A 26,496-nucleotide genomic window follows, 5' to 3' on the forward strand; every position below is an offset into this window, starting at 1 on the left:
ATGCAAGATTGAAACTGCCTTTGAATTTGTGCTTTTTCTCTGTGCCAAAACACCAACAGAGAGAGAGAAAGGCAGACTTTATAATTTCATGTCTCCCGACTTGTTTGGACGATCTATTGAAGATCGTTACGGCACGCCGAGCCCCATGCTACCACTTTGCTACCACTGCACAGAAGGGAGCAGTTGGAGAAGCTAAGTACCCTTAAGTGTTAGTGGTATAACGTTGACTGTGTTAGGCCAATTTTCTCCTGCCTTAACAAAAGAAGCTTTTCGCTCTGCGCTACAGCCAGATGGGGGTAAAACGCCAAACATAGTTAAGATGCTTCATCGCAAAATGGCGCTGAAAGTACCCATTACATAAACACCGGGGAGCTAAGTAGAGTCATAAAGGCTCAGAAGTGAGAGGAGCATATTAAATGGGGAGATGGAGAAGACAAAGATTAGTGAGGTGGAAAGAGAGAGTGGACTGATGAATCAAAGGCGGGGCGGCGGAGGGTGGAAAAGTTGGGGAGAAGAGGGAGAGGCAGAGATTGACAGAAGAAAAGAGACGTGCACATAAAGCATGCTGTTATGAGTCTATAAATATTGACCAACCGTCATTTAGCACCTCATCTTATAACCAAAGATAGATCGGCATGGCAACAGAGGTTCACTTCTCCTCTGCTTCAGCAACGCCTAACCTTAAATAACGACACACGCAAAAGCTGTCGTACCAGGTGATGAACATTCACGCAGCATCTTCACTAATTGAAAGATTATTTATTGAAGCACCCACATGTTGACCTGGAGACAGGGATCCATGGTGTCTCTGCTGTTTGTGTACAAATAATAATATAACTGTATTTTTCTGACTTATTAAGAAACAAGCATTGAAATGATGATCTTTTCTTTGCCAGTTTCCTGTTTTTGTTCTGTTGGCAAAACACAGAAAAGTATACGATGTTATCCTACATGTTGACTTTATTAGTGTTTATTCAGGTGTACCTCTGTATGACCACTTAAATGTAAACTGTAGATCTGTGAGAAATGTACTGTCAACACCAATCACAGACAGATTGTCCAAAAAAGTTGGAAATAAACATAATGCAGTGAAAAAGTTTGGACAAGATCATGTTTACCGCTGTGATACATCAGCTTTTCTTTTAACAACACTCAGTCAGTGTTTGGTAACTGAGGACACTAATTGTTGAAGTTTTGAAAGTGAAATTCTTTCTCATTCTTGCTCAATATACGACTTCAGGTGTCTCTGTTGTTGTCCATGATTTAAGGCCACACTTTCCAACTTTGTGTCAGTCCATCGCGTTTGACACAAAGTTTAACATTTGAAATTTGCTCATTTGCTTTCTCACTAAGAGTTAATTGAGAGGACTGATATCACGTTCGTGTCTGGAGGTTAAATATTTCCAGCAGCTGGCTAGCTTAGCTTAGCATAAACAGAGGGCAACAATTTAACAATTGGTTCTGACCAAAAGAAACAAAATCCAACTACCAAAACCTCTAAAGCTCGAGTCCAATTAGCGTTTTATTCTGAGTGCCAGTGACTTTTTAGAAAATTGTTCCAAATGAGGAGAGCTTCTCTGCTGCAGCACGTGTCTGCCTGGAGGAAAGGCGCTGCGCACAGTCTCAAACTTTTTTTTGTGCAGCCACTTGAAGAACTTGTAGTTGAAAATCTCAGAACTTTTCAGAAAGGCTCTGGTCTTGTCACTGTAGTGGTTTTATTTTGTTTTTTTTTCCAAGCAGCCAGACATATATTAGATTAAAGCACTTTAATCTAGAATAACCGGTGCATTGTTTTCCTGTACTTTTGTACATGTTTGTAAAAATATTGCAAATATTAATAAAGTGGAGAAAAAATGAAAAGATGCATCATTTTACACTTTTAAATTCCTAACTTTACATTTCAGACATTGACACTTTATTTATTTATCTATTCATTTTTAATCTGGCCCTATTAAAAACTCCAGCTAATGTTCATGAAAGCATGAAATAATCTGAAGCATAATAAAGTAAATGAAGTAAACAAATGAGCCGTAAGATGATTGAATTTGTGAGCTGTGGATTTGTTGGTAGATAGAGCACCAGGCTGTATCCCTCTTTATCTATTGTTTGTGCTAAGCTAAGTTAGCCAGCTGCTAGCATTAGCTTCATACACAGCAGACTTCTGAAACAACTTAAGCAAAATGTGTAAACAGCTATCATAAAATTATTTAAAGTCATGAGGTATAGAGGTAATAAAACAATGTTAAGTTTATTTTTGTGCTATTAAAGGGCCTCCAGGAACCCAAACAGAACATCAGGGTTAATGAAAGCTTCCAGTTATGATTTAGAACTGGTCATTAAAAGCATTTGGCATGAATGTTTAATTCACTTAATGAGTTTTCTGGGATGTTTTAATGCATCAGGCCTGGTATCCTCTAACAGCTTAAAACAAGAAGAGTATTAATGTGGGCAGGTGGAGAAGCTACTGCGGATGCCTGGAATATGAGAAGCTCGCCGATGACTGCGAACAAACTGCCAGTTCTCGGCGGCGGGTGCCAACGCGGCGCTCCTTCCGGTCGGCGAGGCAGTATCAGCAGGGTGGAACAGCTCCTGAAAGGAGTCCAAGCTTTCACTCGCTCTCGCCCTGCAGTTCTGAGCCATTGGCTTCGACAATCCCACCAAGCCTCAGCTGGGAATTTTTCAAACCACAATTAATACACTGAGCAGTGTAGCATGGCCATGAGGAGAGGAGGAGGAGGAGGAGGAGGAGGAGGAGGAGGAGGAGGAGGAGGAGGAAGAGGAGGACAGTGGAGGAAATTGGTCAAGAGGAAATAAATGAGGTGAAAGAGAAAACATGCTCGAAGAAAAGTTGAATATTTGGATTTGATAGAAAAATAGTCAAGGCATCACAAATGTAAAAAAAATGTTATGTCAGCTTGGTGTTGTGCTGGTTGAATAAATCTATGAGCTTCCAGCGCTATGAAAGTTCATTTGGCAGGTCAACGTAAAAAGACAACAGCAACAGAGAAAACATGGCAGAAAATCATTAACTCCCGACCCAAAACATATATTTAACACACTGTCACACACTGTTGTCCACTCCTCGCTTAACAACAGGAGCATCTAGTGCTGAACATGTGTATAATCACCGTACTGTCTTTGAACGCAGCGCATCCACTGACTCTGTCTGTGCTCCTGTCACTACAGCTTCTTCTATGACAGAGTATTGACTGGACTCAAGTTTCTCTCTCCTCTCTGACACCTGACAAAGTCTCTTCTCCTGTCTCCCTCTCTCACACTATTTACATCAGCATGCTTTGCACGTTTTGAGCAGATTCTTCAAGTTTAAGCAACAAGTTCATCAACAACCTTTTTCATTAATACGTGATGAGGTTGCATCATTATTCTGCTCCAACCATCATTAAAGGGAGTTAGAAGTTAAACTTTGACGCCAGTGCTGATTTTTTATCTTTACACTATATAAAATGATTTTTAAGGAAGCCTATTATCATGCAGTCAACAAAAAGTCTCTTTTTAAAGTGTTCTGTACTTCCTTAATTGAATCAGTTGCTATTATCAACTGGTTTAATCAAACTGGAAAGCAAAAAAACCTTCTGATTTTGTGACTTCGGACCTCATCTTACATCCAGTGCAAAGTGGGAGGCACAGTTGTCATTTTTACCATGTCTGCAAGATAACAAATGAGGGCAAGGACTGTGACACATTGGAGTCAAATCCAGTTGCAACAAGGAGCTGATAAAACCTGGTTGAAGCGTGAAGTCTGTGGCGCAGTGGGTCCGTCTGCACAAGACAGCTGCAGGTGTGTTTGGCTGAAGCACACCAAATTCTCCACCATCACAAAACACCTTCATTTATGTTAAACAGCGTGCATGTGTGTGTGTGTCTATAAAATTATTCTTGCAAATAAGGAATAAGGAATTATTGTTAGAATTATGAAGCCTAACAAATCTCAACAGACCTGCAACGTTCGCACAAGACGGGATCACAGCTGTCAGATCGTCTTTAACAGATCAGTCAGCATGACAGCTGGAGCAGCTGGAGTGTTTGTGTCTGCGTGTTTATTGGGATCCAGAAAATTAAGGATTAAACAATTATGATCTATAACATGCGAGACGAACGAGACGTTATACGTATCTGAGTACGAGACCGGCCCGACCCCGGGAGAAACAAGCTCTGTGTACTTTTGTCAGAGCCTGATGCTGGTTTGATATATCCGTTAGACCCGTGCATAATTTCTAACTTCAGAAACACTTTCTGATTCTGTTTCCTACATGCACAGTAGTGTTAGCAGGATGGAGGAGTGGGATGGGTAAATGTAAAATAAACCATTTACACATGAAACCTGCTTTGGAGACGTCCTGCTGTCTCCATATATCACACGTTCTCATGCTTTCACTTCTCAAACCGCGAGATCTGTCTCCCCACTTGAAAATCTTTTCTCTTTGTTTTCTCCAAGTAAACCCACCATCATGCTGCCATCACTTATTTCTCTGGCACACCTGCTTCTTAAAAGTGATTAGTCTGACTTTCTGATTGGTTTATTACATGCTCACTCATGAATTAATCAAGGCACTTGTGCACAGCTGATAGGTGCATCAGCTTAATTAAGGCCCCGAATGTTGCAAAACTCACTGGTGTCAGTTTAAAATTATTGTTCTAGTTTTTCTAGTTAATTCTAATAGTCAAAGAATTAATTCCTCTTATCTGTGGAACTATTTATCCATGTAGTTAGTTCTGGTGTGAGTTACTGAGTGTTGGAGACATCAGCAGTAGAGATGTCTGCCTTCTCTCTGTTTTAATGGGAATAAATGGAACTCAGCTTGTGGTGCTCAAAGTGCCAAAAACAATACATTTGAAAAATTCACCACCACCAGTGTCTCTTCCTAGAAATCATTACCCAGTTACTCAACATAATCCACAGACCTGAATTTTTCAAGAAGGCAGACGCCTCACTGGTCGACAAATCTCAGCAACTAACAACTAACTAACAAAACTATGTAGATGTATAAAAGGCACTATACGTAAGAGGAAACATATGGATTTCTGATTTGGTGTAAAGATCAGATCAAGACCAGATCCAATAGTAAATGATCTGATCTTGCTTTTGCATTTCCTCCTGGTATTTTTTAGCTTGTTCTCGTTATCCTCAATCAGATCGGATCTCTGTTCTCCAGAGCAAAACCTGCATAATTTCAGGTTGAGGCAAATCAGCCCCAAACTCCCTCAAAAGAAATCAAGTTGTTTTGACAGTTGTTGAGTTCGGGGGAAACTTAATAAACCCTGTAAAACGCTGTCTATGCCATTCCTTAAATTATTTGTCCTCTCTTGTAAATTTGGCAAAAGTAATACGTAAAGTTATTCCTTTCTCTGTATAAAAAAATATTTGAATATTATATTGTTGTGCATTTCAAAAACATTTATAATAAATGTTTATAATAAATATTTATAATAATCAGTAATGGGGGCTCGTCTCTTGTAGCATTCCTCCTCTCAACAGCCTATATTTGATGTTAGCTAATAACTATCTGCATCAGTGTTGTGCTGTGTGCAGATGCCCGCACGTTGTACGGGTTGCATTCACAACACAACACATTGTGGGCCAGACGCCCTCCAGATGTTGCCAGGCAGATCATTAACATGCGTTTTTCCTTACCTGGTTAATGTCCACGGGTGCAGATTGCATTTTAATAGCAGGTCTAATGTGTCATCAACAGATACACGAGGTCCCGTCAGCTTTTTGCTTTTGTGCAGTCATCAGCTACAAATGCAACGGGGTGTTTGTTTGTATTAATTGTTGTTTTTCATTCATTTCTGTGTTTTTTTGGCATCTATTAATGACTGCTGTCTGTGCTCCAATTTGCCCCTTGGGGACATTAGAGTTTTACTACTATTTTATTGCACTCTATTAATTAATTGAGCACCAGTAACTCTGATACATTACAGTGTTTGATAGCTGCTAAAATGACATTTGTGTTATTTAGATGGATTCATTTGCAGCCTCTGCTCAATATAAACCATGTAGTGTTTTTAACCAGGCCTCCACCTGGGAATAGTGCAATTATTATGCACATTTTAAACTTTATTTTGGTTGGTTTCCGGTGGACTGGTGGCATGTAACCCTGAGTGGAAGAATGCAGTAGAAGAAGAAGGACGAGGAAGGTAACACAATGTCAAAGTGTATTAGAAAAATCTGTTTCCATCAGCCTTTATCACATCTTTTCTTCTTCGAAAACTCATCCTCTCCATTATGCATGAAAATGTGCATAAAAACAAGTGGGTGGAAAACTACCGTCCTACCTACAAACTAACCCACATTGCTGCCTTTATGCTTTCCGCGCACACCGAAACACTGCATCCAGCCTTTTCTCAAGCCTTCCCCAGCTTCCCTCTTCTTCTCCACTTACTTATTCAGATAGCTTCTGTTCTGCTCCCCTGGAAAGAGGTAAATAATTTCTTCCTCTCTTTCTATAAGGGGGTTAGTGGATCCAAGCTCTCAGGAAGCTGCTTCTCTGAATATTTCCATCCTTCTTCACATACTTCCTCGATTCTGGCGGTTACCTGTACCATATTTCTCTCTGACTCACATCAAAGAATCTGTACGTTATTAGATGAGAGCCGTACTGGAGCTGTATGTGTTATGTATGAATGTGTTTTTATGCACAAAACAAATATGGGCACACATGTATGCACACGCGCCGGTGTGAGTGCACACACAAACACATTGTCCCTGGGAATTAGATTAATGAGTGGTGGGTGAGCAGCAGTGTTGGGCCGAGGCAGATTAATCTGCAGCTATAGTCTGGCACGTCAAACACGGATTTGATGAATGGGAGCTTAAAGTGCATCTGTGCACAGACACACACACAAACACAAACACACAAAAGCGTGTGCAAACTGGTCGCACACTCACATGCATGGACACTGATCCTGCAGGAGTCCACTTCATTTTGCACACAGAGCTAAAATGCCATGCTAATTGTGGCTGTGTGTGGGCCAGCCTTGGACGAGGACAGAGATGGGCACAAATAAATAAAAAAGTATCTTCTCACAACTTACAAATACTAAATGTTGGTACGTAAAATGTGTTTAATTTAAGATACAAATATACAAACTGATATGATCAGTTTTTTAGTTGCCTCAGTACTCATGACCTTAAAGCCTCTACACTGAAAGGATGAGCTCTGTCAGTTTCCCACATCATAGATTTGAAGTGAAGCTGTGAATTCATAGGTGCATGCTGGGGGGTTTCAGCCCATCCTCACCAGGAAAATGGCCAGTCGTCTGTGCAAGCAGCTTACTTACGTCTAGCGGCCATTGTAATCATCATGACGGTCGCTGTATAAATAGCAAGAAAGCCTGCGTAGGGAGGGACGGGTCAAACGCAGGAAAGTCAGCTTTGAGTTATTTAAAGTTTCACGTTTTTGAAATGCACAACAACGACGAGTCCAGTTATTCTGGCTGGAATACAAATTTCAAAAGAGGACACTGCAGCTGTAGTGTTTAGGGTTGGATACCGTTCACGTTGGAACCATTACAGCACCAATAAAAAATATAAATTCTGTTTAAATTTCTCAGTTTCAACATTGTTTTTTAGTTTGAAAGATTTATTATTTATTTAGAGCAATTTCCCTTCTCTGGTCTCAACAGTCTTCAGCCTGTCGGTCAGTCACGGCAACGTTGTCATTTATGTTGCAGAGGAAGCGCACGCAACATTCTTCCTGTTATGTTGCTGCCCTCGTTACCACCGCTAATTACTAATACTAATTAATCTCACACACCGTTGTAGTGCAGTAAATATCATATTAGTGAGGAGTTTGAGATGCACTCCACGGCTAATGCTAGTAAAAATGCTAAGCCAAAAATGACATCGAACACAGCCCAGTTATCTTCAACTACAACTTATCCAACGAGCTAATTAATCACCTGAAGATGTCACTGTTTAGATGCTGGCTGCAGGTGAGCTAACGTTATGAGTTGCAGCTGCTATTACAGCGGTGGACTCTTTAGCTTTTAGTTGTATTGTGTGTTTTGTTAGTTGTGTTGCCTTCACCAGCTTTGCATTTCACATTACATATACTGCAGCAAGTGTCTCTCTCTTTCCTTTTTTCTCTGTAGTCTCTAATCCTCTCTCACCCAGATGCATATTGAACTTTGGTGCAGATTGATTTTCCTTTAAATCTGCATTTTAAACACATTTGATTCAAACACTGCCCATCTCTGAATGAGGACAGGAGCACAAAGGAAACAAAAAAAAAAAAATTAACCCTCCTCTCCCTCCAACTACAAAATTCCCACTTTTCAGCCCTGACATGTTTTGGCAGCCGTGCGATACGGAGCAAGAATGTACCCTATGACTGCTTCTCCTCAGGTAAATCTTCCACACCAGTCACACATATTTCTCAATTCTCCTGCGCAGCTGTGTGCCCATATGTGTGTCCTCTGGGGATGAATGTCACCGAGCTGCATCTGGCGAACCGCACTCCAAACCCGCACTACACTCTGTCAAACGCAGAATAACAAGTGATAGGAGTGTTGAGCGTTGGGTAGTAAGTATACTTTCTGCTGCCATATGTGGTCGGATTCCCCCCCTGCCACCCCACCCCTCAAGAATAAAAGTGGCACAACAGCTTTTGGATTCAACTAGCTGACGACGACAAAACGCCGACTGGAGCAGCAGCAGCAGCGGGCAGCTTCTTCACCGGCGTTCGCTGTGATGTGGCGCAGCTTGAAGTCCTTCAAGTAAATGGTGACTGATTGTCTCGGTCATTCAGTTGCTTGTAGCCCTGCAGCTAAAAGGCGACTGCAGCCAATAAGCACCTGTGATCCAATGCTAATGCTATTCCAGACTGAGGCAGAGGAGGCCGGTTATGATCCTGGAGAGAGCAGGGTTCAGTCTAAGTAATGAAACTAGTCCAGGCAGCCAGAGACACACAAACACACACCCACACACAGATAATAAGCCGCCTCGATCCTCCACTTGTCACAGCAGCGGTAGCCTCATGCTGATTTCACCACTACTGATCTATTTCAGTTTGCTGATCATTATAGCGCACCTCTGTTGGTTAGCCACAGCTAACAACCTGCAGACAGCTCACTGGGACTCCTGAGCGCTGTGGAGTCGGAATAAATTACTGGAATCACTGGAAGGTTTACTGTGGAGATAACTAGCAGTCCCGAGCCTAACTGACCACTCCGATTTTCTGCGGCCATTGTGAGAGACTTCTGGCTGTGATTTGAGAGAGAAAACATTCTGTCTGAGGTGAGGGAGATCACACGCAATTAATGCACCGCGGGTTGTGTTTCTGATGACTCGGGCTGCGATTGGAGCAACCTGCCGTGAGCCTGTCATGTAAGTTGCATTCGCTGTCAGCTGACACATCACATCTAACGCCTGGAAGATTATTCATTAGCGTCTTTTATCAGCTTCAGCAGAAGAGAGAGGCGACGTCCCACCTCTTCAGGTGTGTCCCGTGCACAGTTGGGGAGTAACGGATCACATGCGACAGAAGACGTAATCAGATTACATACACGTTTAGTAAAAATGGGGATTATTAGTAGGATTACAATTTTAAAATAAAGAACGATATACCATCATGCAGAGTGTACAGAGATGCCGATTCATTATCATGACCCTCCAGTGAAAAAATGCTTCATCGGGTGGAAATTTCATCATTTTCTGTTTTCAAATTGATCAATAAATTGCGCACAATAGAAGAAAGAACAGCTGGACAAATTAATAAACCAAACAACGATCATAAAACACTTAGAGCTGCAACAATTAATCTACTATTTAATTAATCTGCATCTATTTTCATAATTGATTAATCTTTCTGAGTCTATTTTTGATTAAAAAACAGTCAAAATGATCTGATTTCAACTTCTTGTGAATATTTTCTGGTTTCTTTACTTCTCTCTGACACTAAACTGAATATCTTTGGGTTGAGGACGTTGTCTTGGACTTTGGGAAACACTGATCAACATTTTTCACAGTTCACAGGACTTTTTATGGACCAAACAATAGATCAATTAACAGTCAGTACACTAATAACACGTGCATGTCACTTCTGGAGCGCCATTCGAAATCACTGCTGTTGTTTGTCTTGCTCAGTTTTTGATTTTTTCTTTGGATTTGCCGACTTCATTGATGTTTTTGGGGACTGGCATCCTTACTTTTACTTCAACCCATTTCCATTTCTGAAGCCTGTTGAGACCTAGCAAGGCTAGCTTAGCTGGGTTTGTTTTTAGCCTGGTTGCTAGCTAGCGAACGCCACCGTAACAGCTAATCATCATCGCGGCTGTGTGTGGACATCGTTTGCTGGCATACTCGCGGTTTCAGGACAACATCAAACGGCTGAGAAAGGACCTCACCAACTGATATTCCCAGCTATGATGGCTGAGTGTGAAGTGAAAATGGATAAAATCTGCCCAGCACCCCCTGTCTTATAAGCTAGTATATGATAGCATTTAGCATCTGTAAAGTTGAGGGGAAATGGGACGTGGACAAGAGCAGCATTGTGTTGAAGTTTTGTCTTGTCAAGATATTCCCACCCCAACATTCATGTTATTGTTAAAAACTTTGCTCTTTCCTTCTCTGCTTTTTCTCTGCAGCACTTTTATTGCCTTTATTGAATTTTGTGTCCTTCATTACTGCACTCAAACTGTATTTCATGTATCTCATTTATTTCTATTTTAATTGGTTTTTAAATGTTGTTCTAATGCATTTCTTTGTCTTGCGTAAAGCAATTCAACTGCCTCACAGTCTGAGAGGTGCTATGCAATTAAACTTGCCTTGTATTCCAACCAAGTTGTAATTGAAAATGAACATTAGTTACTCAAGGTCCAGTGTGAAAGATTTTCATTAGTTTACAATCACCTAAAAAATTATTATTATTATTTTTTTTAAACTTATAACGAGCCATTTATATCTACAGAGGACGCACGCCATGTTTCCACAGTCTTTTTGTTTAGACATGTAAAGATGTCTTGTGTGTCTTGCAAAAGAGATAACAATAGAACATTGTATGAACATTAGTTTGACTTTTAATGATTTTGCACATTTGCCATTTCCATATTAATATATTCATGCTCCAGCAATTAAGAACTGCATGTCCAAAAATTCAAGGATGTGTAAAAGACAGATTAAAACATGTTTAACATCAGGCCTGTTCAGACATTACGCAATGTGAGCTGCACTTGTTACTTGGTTTAGCGCACATTGAAACAGGTGTTCAAGGATGTCAGGTGTTCATCATATAGGCTGCAGATATTACCTACATACAAGCTGCTACCTGATGTGGCTACTTGGTTGGAAACATGTTTTGATACAAGCGTGAAAGTTGTGTTGCATAATTCAGGGATTACACACACACTTAATATGAGTTTTTCCACTATTTTGCTTTCATGCATGGCTGGCTCGCTCATTTCAATTGTCACAGCTCCGTGTCGTGACTGACGATGCTCATTAGCTGGGCTATAATCACTCTAAACCACAGCCTCTTGGGACTTATTACTTTAGTGTAGGTTAAGCTCCTAAAACTCAAATAACTACCATAATGAAACCCTCCCCGCCTGCTGTAAGCCACCGTTCACTCCACATCTCCAGCTTGCGTTGCAGGTTTTCTGCTGAAAAACCACATTATCCGTCCGTAATTACAAGTCATGAAATAAATAAACATCTCAGCCCTTATATAAACTTAATAAACACATGCAGCTACAGCTCTGAATGCAATTTGGACACAGATAATTGCCGTGTAGGTAGTCGTGGAGTATTTGAAAGATACACCAAGCTTTATTTACTGTGTGTGTGTGAGAACGAGCAGCAGAATAAACTGCACACATGCCTACAGGCTTCACCGCGGCTCTGCCTGGTCTTCAGCCTGTTCTTGGCTGGAGTGCCACTCCTGAGTCGCACTGGTGAGAGGCTGGTGGGAGGTACTCAGCACAAAGTGAGAAGATTACTGTGATTGAGACTTTAATCACATGACCACGTAGCTGGTGATGAGATGGTTGTCTGACTGAATCTGTAATTTTCTTACTATGATCATTACGACAGGCTCACGGGGGATAAGAGCTGTAATGACTTGAAGATGACGAGTCCATTTTTTCTGTTTCCTGGCAGGTTGAAGCTTTTCCTCTTTCTTCATGTGATTACAGAGGCGGACAGTAGTTAGAGGAGAGAAAGGAATAACATAAAGAGAAGAATATTATAGAATCTTTCTCCATAACTGAAACTAAGACCTGGTTGCACCAACAAAGATTCATTTAATCTAAAATTAGTCCTAATCACAGTTTAGCAAAACTAGGTTTAAAATGAGTAAATCCAGATTTAAGATTAAGTACAGCTCTAGTGCACAATTAAAAAGTAATTTGAGTAAATTCAAGCTCAAGTGATGCAAACTGACTAAATAATGTTGAGACCTATAAATATAAAAGAGGAGTTAAAGCAAGTTAAAAAGTGAAGTATTAAACACTAAATTGTTTGCTAGATAGCCAGAAAATTATAATGTTGCATTGTTTGTGAGCTAGCTAAAAGGGAACCAAAAAACATGTTATTTTGTTTGCTAGTTGGCTAAAATGTTCATAAAATGTTGCCCTGTTTGTGAGCTAGATAAAAAGTAAATCAAAAAACATGTTCTATTGTTTGCTAGCTAACTGAAAAGTAAAACAAAACAAAAATTATTGTTTGCTAGTTTGCTAAAAAGTGAACCAAAGGTTATACTGTTTGCTAGCTACCTGGAAAGCCAACAAATTTATGTATTATCTGTGAGCCAGCTAAAAAGTAAAAGGTTATATTGTTTGCTAGCTAGCTTAAGAGTTAGTTGGCCTGGTTACCATACTCATAATGGCTCTTATTTCTCTTTATTATCAACTGGAGTGAAAGAAAGAACGGACATGTCATACAAGTAATTTGGGATGAGTCAGTCTCTTAACTTTTCTTTGGAGGAACTTGAGTATTTTTCTAAATCCATCTTAAAAATGCAGCTCTTTTAAAAGTTAAACCTCCTCAAGTGAGTTTAAAGTCAATGTAACAAAGTTTAAATGGGAGTTTACCATGTTGATGCAAGATAATTAAATTTAATCCAGGGTTTAAAAGGTTTAAAATTAATCTTTCTTCATTTTGAGCTACTTTAAAACTTTGTGCAATATGATTTAAAGTTAAACCATGATTTAATCAGGTTTAAAAATAAAATCCTTGTTGGTGCAGCCCAGCCAAAGAGTGGAACTGCATGAGCCAAACTACACTTTCTTTATCTAACTACTCTGCATGTCACTCACGTCTCTGAAGATTAATTTCCAAACTCTCCATACGGAAAGGCAAGGACGAGATTTTCAAAACATGCAATTGGCAGAACAGTAATTAATTTTACATTACACATTGCTATATAATCATCTTGCCAATGGCATCATTAACCACGATTCCTTCTGTCTGCGGATCAAATTGTCCCCCAAACAGCTCATCAGCAGCGAGCTGTTCAAATTTCCCGTTTGGAAATTACACAAAACAACGACCACCAGTGGAGCCGTTCAGTGGGTTGTGAGTTGACACACAGCCATGTTAGTGCCTTCCACTATGTGCCTGTTCCTCTATTACACAGCAGCACTTTTATGACAGCAGTCTGTGGCACCGACTGAATTCATTGTCTCATTGCTCAAGAGCTGTTTAGGCCTGTTGCCGGGTGTCCTCGTCTGGTTTTAAAATAGCGTTTGTCACCTTTCATGTCTTTTTTTTTCTGTGTGGCTCATCAAATATACATTTTGTACCCAGCGTGAGACCTTCCAGCGGACGAGGAGATCACGGCCACAGCGACACAAGCTGCTGTTATTTTCAAAGCGGAGGGACGATGATGGATCCGCCAAACCAGAGGGGGCTGAACACAGACCTTTAAGAGAACTGAAGTGGTACAGTGTGAGCTGCTGGATACACGCCACCCTTCATTAAACCACTGATATTACAGGCTATTAATTATTCAGAGTAAGGCCTTATGACACCATACATCAATGGATATTATGAGGCTGGTTGTTCAGTTTTCCTGCGTGAGGAAAACGGTCTAATGGATGGATGATAGGAGCTGTGTCCTCTGTGTCCCAGTTCACACTGGACTGCACTCTGTTTCATCAAACCTACAGAATTTCCAAATGTTGTTTTGTGTCTCACACCAGACCCCCTTTATTTATTTATGACGAGCAACAAATTAACGGGCAATAAGAAGCTGCTGTGGGTAAAGCACAAAAAACTACTTGGTTAGATTTAGACAACAAAACTACTTTTAAGTCTGGGCAACAAAACTTCTTGTTTAAGTTTAGGCAACAAAACTATGTGGCTAGGTTTAGGCAACAAAAGTACTTCTTTAAGTTTAGGCAACAACACTGCCTGTACAAGTTTAGGCAACGAAACTACTTGTTTAAGTTTAAGCAACAAAACTATTTTGTGAGGTTTAGGCAACAAAACTACCTGTTTAAGTTTAGGCAACAAAACTACTTTGTTAAGTTCAGGGAAAGATCATGGTTTGTCTCTGTCTCTGCCATGGGGGTGCATGCAAAAAAGCATTGTTCACTAAGGACAGCTGGGTGTTTGCCACTGCCATGTTGGACTACATACACCCGGGTGTTTTAGAAGGAAAGTTCAGATTCAGACTCACATAATAACACAAACTAACAGACTGACACAGACGTAGACTCCCATGTTCTGTGAAGTAAAACTAATTTTGCCTGCGCAGCTTGGTTAGTTTGGAGAGAGTGGTGTGTGGCTTATATCTGCCGGGTGTCAATGTAAGTATATTTAAGTATATTATATTCTTTATCTGGCTTAATATTGATAAGAACCCCATACAACCCCACATCAAATAATCCTTTTCAATCCAGGATGGGTTAGCGAGGCTCTTATCCCTGCTGTCTCCACTCCTTCTGCAGCGGTCCGCGACCATACGTCCAGCTGATCTGACAGTGTGGTTGAAAGATGTTATGAGCGTTATTCATCATCAAAGTCCGCTGCTCTTTAATCCAAACCCCACGCTTCCTTTTTCCAGTGCCTATAAGTGTCCTCCTTGTATTTCAGTAATAAAGCCGATAAAATAAGAGATAATAGGAGAAAAGTAGCTAAATCTGAAGGAGCTACTGGCTGCTGTATCTGCATCTGCCGCCGTTGTCAAGGAGTAACAATAATTCTTATTTTTAGGTGATTATACACTAATGAAAACACACTAATGAATATTCCAATTCTGACACACCCAACCAATAAATCCCCGTAAAATCTTACACACCGGACCTTTAAATGTGCGTCTTTATTCATTCAGAAGTTCCTGCAGCCAGCCTTTACAGCTGCATCTAATTCAGTCTTTGTGTGCCTTTGGAGAGCCTCTGAATTTCCACAATATGATGTAATGATCTTCTCTGACAGAAAATATAACTTAATAGTGACTCACACTCTCTCTCTCCCTCTTTTTCCACCCTCTTGCTTTTCATTACCTATGTCATCACACCTTTCGCACAGATTACATCTAAGGTATCGGAAAATGTGTGTTTAACTAATTCATCGCACCAAGCTTCCCTCTCACCAAAAGAGCTTCGTCCTCGTAATTACAACGGATTAGGGACTAATATCTAATTATGCCGTAATATGCTTTAATGCATTTTTAATGGCAGCTGGGTGTTAAAGTCAAATTCGGCGCTGTCTCTGTTGGGGGTGGGAGGTGAAGATTGAGGGAGGGAGAGGCTTTCTTGGCAGTGCAGGGCTGCAGGGAGGATGGGAAACATTGATTTCTTTGGCTGAGGTTACAGGAGCCTAGCAGGGAGGCAGCTGCTGCATACTGAAGTCATTCGACGTTAAAAATGTTGCACCAGCGCCTGATACGCAGTAAAATGCATTTCCCTCGCTGCTGTTCTATGTCAAAGGAGGGGAGGACACAAATGCCTGTTTGAATTATGATCTGGAATAGAGACCGTTTATTGATTTGCTACTTTATGAAGGGATGACTACATCATCAAGACAAGTGAGATTGAGCACCGCTGGCAGCCGAAAAAAAGGGGTTGAGTATTCTGTTATGGATGGATTGGACAGAAAATACAGTAAAGGAACGCTACGGTCTGGAGAATCCAATGTTCTGAAAAATCAAAAAATGAGGCCCATTCATGCAGAGACACACACACACACATCTTCAAGGGTCAGAGCTAGTGTGTGAAAAGCACACTGAGCAAATATTCTCAGATGCACGCCTGCACGCACTTCTAAATGTATTCACACTCACTGTTTGTTTGTCTACGCATGATTGTTTTCCACAACAATATTCCATTCATCATTTGTTTCCCCGCTTGTTTATTCTAATAGGGTGCAGGAACAGAAGAAAAAAAACATATCTGCATAATATTTCAAAGATTGATTGGGATGCAAATTGCCTTGTGAGCCCAATTGGTGTGGCTTGGCCTGTTTTAATTGGGTTCTGTTAATTAATGCTCGATGTGAAGACAAACTGAATTACTTGCAGGTTTCGTGCATGTCATTATCTCCTAATTGTGCCAGTAGGAAAGCATGTGTGAGCGCAGTATGTGCATGCATATTCGAGTTAACCCTTTCTTCTCCTGCAAAATTCATTACACCTTAATAACAAACACATGCAGGTCATTGTGTTAATATGCCATTAGGAGTCTGAGCTCTAATGTGTTAATCACCGAAAGACTAATCAGAGTAAATATAATTTATTTACAGGTAATAACTGAATGCTTTAGGCTTGTCAGGAACACTGAGATGTTCAATCCTAAAAGTTAGATTAATTTTCCTTAATTAGATATGGACCTCATGAGAGATTTCTACCAAATAAGTGACTGGATGGCTGCACTTGACATGATTTCTCTTTTACGCAGTAACAAACACTGCACAGATGTGATAAGAGGAGTGTGGTGTTTCCTCTCCGAGTCATTTTCCTGTGTGTGTCTTGTTTTTTGTTTTTTTTCTTTTAAATTGAATTATTACTGAGAATAATTTATTTTGCACACAAGCACCAAATTAATAAACTGTAAAAAAAGAAACAACTCCTGTGTCACAAGTAATTAGTCGTAGCAGCCGTGCTTGTGCCTGGAACCTGGAATAAAAGGAAAACTTATTATTCCAAAATGCTTCTACTTCCAGTTACCACTTACCACTTACTTAGTAATACATTTTACACCATAATTAATTCATATATGTTTGTTTGTTTTTTTACATGGCTAAACCTGCTAAAAATGAACAATTAATCCTTTTCCCATTGCCAGTAGACAAGTGTGCTTTTCTATTTTTCTTTTCTTCTTCCTGATTATCACTGGAAAACCATCACTAAACTCGAGTCTTTGCCGGAGAACAGAGAGAAAGACATTTTTACAAGTTTCTGTGGGCCCTTTTCCACCAAACAAACTGCTGCACAACATGCAACAAACCTGTAGAATAAAACACACCCACGTTGGTTCTCGAGAACAAACCTGCAATTGTTTGGGTCTAGCTGGTAACCAACTTTTCAGTTTTTTTTTGTTTTTTTTTTGGAGGAAATGCTGAGAATGTTTCAAAATTAGGTACATGAACCAGAACAGGGCCAGAGAGGAACTGTAGCTACTAACTGAATCTCTGTGGTTTGAAGTTTAGTTTCTTTCCTTTTTCGCCTTTTGTACTTTCAGGTTTCTGCTTCATTTTACTGTTTCATCTTCACTTTAAGTTACTGCTGATGAAAGCTCAACATTTCCTGATTTTGCTGCTTCATATTAAAATCTTTTTGATAACAAAATAACAGGAGAAATAATCTGATTATCCACAGTTCTACAGATGCTCGACCAAAGACTAAAATTTCCACTATGCTGGGCTGACACACCAAGTCAAACTGAGTCAAACCGAGTCAAACCAAGTCAAGCCAAGCAGCACAAATGTATGGAAAAGGATAAGATAGTCTTATTATTAATTTATAAAAGGGAGCAGAAGAGCTGCTTTCACTGACAACAATCCTTCACTGCCTCCGCCACAAGGGGGCAAAAATTAGCGTGTCCACCCTGGTGTCTAGGGGTGGGAATCTTTGGGCACCTGCCGATTCGATTACGATTACGATTCAGGGGCTACGATTCGATTATAAAACGATTATTGATGCATCTTTATGTATATTGATGCACTTTTTCACAAACACATTTCTTTTTGTCTCACTGAATAAGCATTCGTCACTTGCAATTTTTAAAAACAGCGCATTTGTAATAAGAATTCATTTCAATTATATTTTATTAAACTATTGGAAATATGTGCAAACTGGAAAGTACCAACAGTAGCCACTAGTAGCCGCAGCAACAGCAGCCTGCCGTCTCCCCGACTCCTCCGTCGGGTGGAATCGAGTTACGGCTTCTCATGTTTGTTGTGTTGCCAAAGTATTTTATTTTAGCTCGACACAACTTACATATAACGTGGCTCTTGTCCAGTTCGCTTCCGCCGTCGACGTTGTAGAAGCCGAAGTGTTTCCACACGGCTGCTTTTAAATTAGAAGGAGCTGTTCGGACCTCATGGCGAGGTGGCTGCCGGTCGGCCATGTTTGTTTTCCGCTGTGCGCGTGTCGCTCCAGGTGCGCGTCCCAAAGTGTCCCGGCGATGACGCGTACCGCGCTTCTTAGTTCCACATTATTTAGAAGCTTCTGTATCACTTTAATTAACAGATTTAAATAATCGAAATTTGGACGTTTGTGAATCGATTCAGATTCGTCCACGTCTGAATCGCGATGCATCTAAGAATCGGAAATTTCCCCCACCCCTACTGGTGTCATGTTTCCATCACTGCTGATCGGACCTGATAAATACCCGTGACTAGCAAAGAGTCATGTGACTGATGGAAAGTCATCAGGCTTGACAGTGAAGATAAATGTGAGCTCACTGTTGCCCTTTTTAGCTCATTAGCTTATTACTGATTTTTAAAGTGTTTCCAACCTAATTAATAACTTAATTATAAATCATTTGTGAGGGTAGTCATATTGTGCAGCAGGATCCCAAAATGCAGCAGTGGTTCAGCAGGCCTGCAGTGAACTGTGGGATATCTCCTGGACCTGAGATATATGTGCAAATTGTACTGCAAAGCAGCGAGATTCATATTTTCAGACCATTAAACAGAGGATGCTAAATCTCCAAACCCTCCATGCAAACATATAACAGTCAGAATACATCAAAGGCTAAAACGGGAGCGTGAGTCATTACGCCACTCATCATGACTGCCGAGCGATTCATCCTGCCAGCCAGCCACTGAGTCGAGGAGGTCCTCGACAGCAACAAATAAACATATTAATGCGATCAGTCGTGCTCTGAGAGCCAGAGTGCATGGCAATTAACGGTCGTCTGTTACTATGCGGACCGGAGTGTCGTTAGCGCCGGGGTGACCTTGAGGAGCCTCGTTAGGGAAGTGATTGACGTGGCAACTGTTGTCAGTGGCAACGCTGACAGTGGGAAGGGAGGGATGGACAGACGGGCGGGCCGGGTGGTGGGGCTGCAGGTGGCAGACAGCGGGTGCAGGCAGAGCACACCTGGGATGTTATGAATGAGATCTGGCTTCATCAAAAGGAGAAATGACAAATGCAGCAGCAGAACTGTAACAAAGAGGAGATCTGGAGATGTGCTGCTCCAAGTTTTCACTGTAAACTTGATCTGAAAAGATTGTTTTGTCTACAGAAATTCACTGCTTCAGTTTTGTCTTGCTTCTGTGTTCAAAGATGTTGATTCTTCTGCGGCAATGTCACGAACATCAGTTCTTCTACACTGACAAAACAAACACTTGACAAAGGGAAAGAATTACTGCACCTGGGGCCGTATCACAGAAACCTCACTGTTTGTTAGGTTCCAACTTGACTTAGGAAAAAGTTTCTAACTTTTTAAATAAATATTTAATATATTTACTGTATTAAATCATAAAATGACCATGATAGGTCATCTGAGATTGAGAAAACATGCTTAAGTTAAAATACCAGCTTCTGTTCTTCCTTGAAAATTTCCATTCTGGTTTGGACAAATGTTTTTGTTTTGGCCAGTGTGATTCCACACACTGTCTGTTTCAACTTAATTCATGTTACATGGAGCTAAAATTAATGCCGCTGACAGTAGCTAACGGTAGTGAAGAAAATCTTTTTGGGAAATTGGGAGATTTCTCTACAGATGTTGCCAAACCTTTAACCTCTAAAACCTCAAAACTCAACTGTCTGTCTCATCATGGTTTTTGCTCCAGTTTTTGTATTATTCAATGTTGTGTGTTTCAGTGAATATTTTAGTGAGAAAAAACAATGGTCACAAAACTCTTAAGCTTGGTGAGATGAGAAAAGTACTGTCAGTTGCCAGGTAACAGACATAAAGTTGAAAATCTATGTTGGATTGAGTATCTAGGAGAAATCTGTAATTTACTCAGAGTAAATTTGCATTACCTACTAGTCGCTGCTAGCTAGCTGCTAGTTGTTTTAACATCCAGGAAAACATGTTGGATAAGTCGGAGAGTGAGGGAGGAAGTCAGTGTCTTTTGTTATGGTTTTGATGTGAGAGAAACCACTAGCGGCAGAACTTACATATTGTGCATTTAAGATTGGATGCTTCTGTAACAATAATAATAATTCTGATTTTGAATCATAAATGTCTGTGGATTGGCTCGTCAGGTCGCTTCCAACAATAGAAGTACAAGCATTCACCACTGATCACCTAGCAACAGCTCTGGCACAGCGTCAATGTTTTTTTGCTTGCAGGATTAAAAGAAAAAATAGTTAAGTTGCCGGTTAATGGACGGATGGATGGACTCCATGACAGCGACTCTGAAGGTCAGTGCAGGTGTGAAAAAAGTACCTGTGATGTCGTGCTGTTTGAAGGAGTCGCTGTAGATCTGGTGCTGATTGGGACAATGTTTCTTCAGCCATTTGCACACGTCCTGTTGGGTCCACAGGGCCACCGGCTTGGACAGCTTCACATACCCTGGCTGAAATGAAAACAAAAATTAAAAGTCAGAAGCATTTCATAAGCTGTTACACCGTCTGTATCTTTATGAAGCGGTCCTTATTTTTTTTTTTATTTTATTTTTTTTACAAGCTTGTTGAACTGTGGCTGTTGTTGTTCTAGTTTGGAGATTCTTCATGTATGTTCATGTATTATTAAAGCTGAGGGAGTCGGTGGTGAACTACAGCTTTCACACTTTGGTTAGAGCGAACGATGTCAGGACCGCACACCGGGGTTGTTTTTTCCACTGATGGGTCGTCGTGCGGTCATGTGACCTGACTTTCCTTGTGACTTGATTTGTCATCTAATATTTACGTCTTCTATGTGATATTTTCCCTTCAAGATTAAATCAGATATTAAAGAAGTCAAATGAAGAAGTCAATTATGAAACATCTTTATCTGAGCACTGACGTTGTGCAGTTTTATAGGTTTATAGGTTGGGATAAAGGGATAGTTCACCCAAAAATGAAATTTTCAGTCATTATGTACTTGACACTAATTGTTGAAGTTTTGAAAGTGAATTTTTTTTCTCATTCTTGCTTGATATACAACTTGAGGTGCTCAACTCTCTGGGGTCTCTGTTGTCTTATTTATTACTTCATAATCAGTCCCTCCATGATTTCACAGGCTTATTTTGTGGCCTAAAATTCCTGATTTCACAGCAGCTATTCTAGAGAACTGAGATGCACGTTGCAACGTTGCAATGAAGTTGTGAAAACTGCAAAAAAAAGTTGCAAATTTTGTTCCAGTGAGAATAAAACTGCATTTTGTTCTCAGTCTTTTGAGTGTCCCAAAAAAAAAAAAAATTCCAACAAAATATGCTTTATTTGTAAATGAAGAAGTGCACCTGGCAGGTATTCCACAAAGAAGCAAAGGTATGTCCGGTCTTGAGGTAATCTGGGAAGATTTAAATGTTTTTCTTCTCCCCAAATGTCCCTGCATCCTCATGGCCTGACAAGCAGAATGAACACTGACTGAAGGCTCATTTCTCAGGGAAAAAAATGTTCTGAAACCTGCATTATTTATAGCAGCTTTTATTGACAGATTGCTAACTTCAACAGCACTTCACCGCTGCAAAATATCTTTTTTTTTCTTAAACTGGAGCAAAACAACACGGCATAAAAACATCATGAAAATGAGACGAGACGAGAGCTATGTCTAATACAGAGGACACCAAATCCAGCACCCTGGCTCCGATTCTGTGTGATTTGTTTACTGCTTCTGTATTTGGCTGTTTTTGTTATTTTCCCCCTATAAATCTTTTAGTGTATAAAATCAAAAAACTGGTGAAAAATGCCCATCAAAATATCCCAGAGGCTGAAGTGACACACAGACAGACAGATGTCTTGTTTTGTCCAACCAATGGTCCAGAAAACAACAAGATTCAGTTTATAATGATACTGAAACTCCTCACTTTGGCATGAATGAATAATCAAATAAATCACTGCCTTATGCATGTTGCTGGTAGAGCTTTTAGATGCAAACAATACATGTGCTATCAAAGTATTTGCTCTACAGCGCCACTAGTGGTCAGAAACTGTGCTAATGTAGTTTTTAACTTTAGTGGAAAAACAGTGAAGTTTTCATCCAGCTGCACAGAAGTATGACATTTAATGAAGGCAGCAGTGGAAGAAGTATCAGATCCTTTATTTCAATAAAAGTACTAAAACTACACTATAAAAATACTTCACTACAAGTACAAATCCTGCATTTAAAACCTCACTTAAACAGAAGCATGTTCTTAAAATATCAAAAGCAAAAATACTAATAGTGCAGAAAAGTTTTGCATTAATTTTACTGCTGCATTAATGTATGCAAGTATGATGCATTTTAAATACTTTACACATTGCTGGGTAGTTTAATTAAAGCACTATGATCTTCAGATCATCATATGTTTGCAGCTCTGCCTTCCTGAGAGAATCACATATATCTTAAAAGTCTCATGGTGTCAGAAAAACAGCCCTGTTTCATCCCAAAAGAACTAAATACATATTTTTCCTCTCATCCATCTCGACTGTCTTGTAGCAAGTTTCCTTGTTTTGGAGATATCAGCTGTGGAGACGTCTGCATACTTTACAGCCCTCTTGATTTAGCAGGAGACTCCTGTTTTTTTCTTTGCCCTCGCCGGGAGACAAAAGTTCCCACAAATTTTCTCCTTTTTTTGTGCTGTACAGTTTTTATAAGTACTACAACTCTGTCTAAGTGTACTGTTTCCACTGCATCTTCATCGATTTGTGTCGCCCTCATGCCCGCTGTACAAACTTCTCCTCAAAATTACCAAAAACATCCGTGTTCACACTTCGTACTCTGAGTTAGAGATGCTAAGAAAAAGAAAAAAACCCGTTTCTTGGGGAAAGTTATAACAGAAAGGAACCATTTTTTTTATAAGAGCAGCCTAATTAACATGCCCTTGGAAAAATATTGGTAAAATATTTGTTTTGTGTATCGATTGAATTTGAAATTGGACGAGGTAAGGCTAAAAGCTGTGGTTCCATTGTGTTTTCCAGCTAATAAGTGTCAGTCACAGATACTGCAGGCATCTGTTTGCATTTTGTTCTTTATTTTTTAAAGGTCACCAGAAAACAGGAAGCAAAGTCTATGAAATCAAATCTTTGGTTTCGAAATCCTCCCTGTTTTTGAGGTCTCAAGATTGGCAAGTATGAACATCTGCCTCTTCTTGAATATAATAGAACTGGATGGCACTTGGCTCGTGGTGCTCAAAACGCCAAAACAAATACTTTTTAAAATCTCGACAGCGACGTCTCTTTCCTGAAATCATGAGCCCGTTCCTCCAGATAATCCACGAACCGTGCATGAGCAGTTTCATGCAGGAACTATTTTCTTTCTGTGGCTGAAACCTTTACGTCTGATATCTAATAAAAAGCACCAAAGATAAGAGGAAAAAAAATGTTTTTGATTTTGGGGTGAAAAAGGACCTTAATCCTTCAGTGTATCAAACAAATTCTGAATCAATTTGGAGATACACAGTTTTCACTGATAAAAAGAATATGAAAATGTTGTAATCTTAAAAGTCACCGGTACTAAAGCCGTCCCAGTGAGCAGTTCTCTGTTGGAAACTTTAAAAACTTTAAACTTTAAAAAAAAGTTTAAAGTCTTTTGTTACCAGTGAAAAGATGTTCAAAAGTGAATATTTTTCACCATTAAATGTTCACATTTAGATTATATTTCATCAGCAGTGACATATTTTATCCTTTACAATGTGAAGATAAAAGCCCATCGTCACGTTGGATCCTCATTAGCCTGTTTTTACAGTTTCTCAGTTGTGTGTTAGCCAGTTAAAAAGAATCAGGGGCAAATTTTAATACATTTATTTTTGACGTTATATTTTGTGATTACGGTGGAAACACTGCCACTTTTACCTTTACATTGTGTGATATGTTCATCTTATAAGCACATTTTATCTGGTGAAAAAGAAGCTGAAACAACGTCTTTGACATTCAGACGAAATACAGACCAGTTCCCAAATAGAAATCAGCACTGAAATCCTGGTTTGTCGTCACTGGAGTCAGACAAATGTAGTGAAGTACAAAGTAGAATATTTTCCTCCGAGATGCAGTGGAATAGAAGTACGAAGGAGCATAAAATGGAAATATTCAAATAAAGTAGATGTACGTACCACAGGTTTGTACTTAACTGCAGTACTTGAGTAAATATACTCAGTTATAGGGGTGTAAGAAAATATTGGTAGACCTGAGAATCATGAAATCATGAAGTGTTGTTTTCTATCTTCACTGTTTTGAGGCATAAAAAAAAAAGTTTTTCAACACAGACTTTATGCATACGGTGTGTTTTCTGAAATCTTTGATAGTTTCCCTAAAATTAAAATTAAAAAAGTAATATATCGTTTTGTTTACAGTATCAGAATATATTGAATTCTAACCAGGGGTGGAAGTAACTAATTAGAAATACTCAAATTACTGTAATTATACTTTTATGAGAATATTTTCAAGTCTGTACTTTTACTTGGACTTAAGTATTCATTACACCGTGCAAACTACTTAGTTACTTTCAAAATTATAATTGAGTACTGCATTTTTGTAGTTTAAGATTTCTCATCACAAACAGGCCCAAAAAATGAGGACATACGAATAACAAAACTAAATACTGCAGCAGCACAGGTTTGGAGTAAGGATGTTAAAGGAATAGTTCACCCAAAATGTAAAATTCAAGTCATTATCTATCCACCCTCATGCTGTTTGAAGGTCAGGTTTACTTTTTTCATCCACAAAACAGGAGTTTCACAGGAAAACGGCATCGCAGAATCTCCTGAACATTGGAAGTGAATGGTGACCGGTTTTTGAGATTCTACAACAGTGTTTTCCTGTGAAGCTCCGGCAGTGTTTTGCGGACTAACAAAATAAACCCGACCCTCAGTCAGCACGAGGGGGAGCAGATAATGACTGAATGTTCATTTGCGGCTGAACCCTTCAATCATTCATTAATCAGTTTTGTCTGGTGGAGCCATTTGTTGAACAAAGAAACCAAAACTTAAAATTAGAAAACAAAACGAGAAAAAAGTGTTTTGTATCTTATAAATTATTAGTGATGAATCATTGTTAACACGTTCAGCTATCTGTTGAGGAGTCAAGTCAAATTAAACTGCATGTAACAGCACATATGTACTTCTGTGTTACTTTGTACTGCGGTTGCAAGACGCCCCTCTGCTTTACATACTTGAGCGCAGCAGCCTGCCAAAGGATCGCTCCGCTCTTGAAAGTGCTGGCAATGCTTGTGATTTTGATTGAGGGGCTACTAAAATTACAAACAGAGAGAGGTGATTAAAATTTCACATCCACTCCCCTCCACTTCAGCCTGCTCTCTGCCTGCCGTGTGGTGTGGCATAGCAATGGAGGATTCCTTCTCCTCTCTACCCGGAGGAGGCAGAATAACAGGTACTGGCAGCGTTTCCTTTGCTTCGCCTCCTCCACCCTCCTTCTCCTTCTTCTCCCCTCCATCGCCATCTCTCACACCGCCCCCCCCCCCCCCCCCCCCCCCCCCCCCCCGTTATTCAATCTCGCTCTGTCCCCGTCAGATCTATCACATTGTCTTTCTCGCTTGCTCTCCCCACATACTGGAGCTCTCATCTTTCCCCTCCTCCTGTCTCACCTGGTTCTTGTTATATGGCACTGCCTCACTCTCACTCTCTCTCTCTCTCTCCGCAGCTCCTTCCCACTCACTCTATATCCAGCATCCCAGAGAGAAAGAGAAATTGGGGGAGATGTGCACGTGGCTTTTGGCATGTGGTCTGAATCCCCTGCAGGTAGACGAGGTGACAGCCAGCCACTGTTGATTTTTTTGAATAATAATTTTCATTGTAGTTTTCATCAAAAACTTTTTTTTTTCACAATGAAATAAGAGGTAATTTAAGATGACAAAAATAGGTCAATGAATAAAAATGAGTGAAAAGATCCAATCTCTGTGTGGTGGTGGGGGTTAGATGGACACAGCTGGATAGTGCAGACCCACTCAGGAAGTCAACTAGTGTCTGATAAACTGTGCAGAAATGCCAGCTTTTGGGATAAAGGG

General features: G+C 40.0%; 1 protein-coding gene across 3 annotated transcripts in view; it reads right to left on the reverse strand.

Annotated features, from left to right (window-relative positions):
- samd12 (sterile alpha motif domain containing 12) overlaps nt 1–26,496 on the reverse strand; it is a 177,634-nt gene that overhangs the window by 101,986 nt on the left and 49,152 nt on the right. For all 3 annotated transcript variants that reach the window (XM_084739892.1, XM_084739891.1, XM_084739890.1), the window contains exon 3: nt 20,803–20,932. In XM_084739892.1, the coding sequence (XP_084596018.1) occupies nt 20,803–20,932 (130 nt within the window). The remainder of the gene's footprint in view (nt 1–20,802; nt 20,933–26,496) is intronic.

Source organism: Lutjanus erythropterus, chromosome 16, assembly GCF_056507025.1.
Source record: "Lutjanus erythropterus isolate fLutEry1 chromosome 16, fLutEry1.hap2, whole genome shotgun sequence".
NCBI lineage: Eukaryota > Metazoa > Chordata > Actinopteri > Lutjaniformes > Lutjanidae > Lutjanus > Lutjanus erythropterus.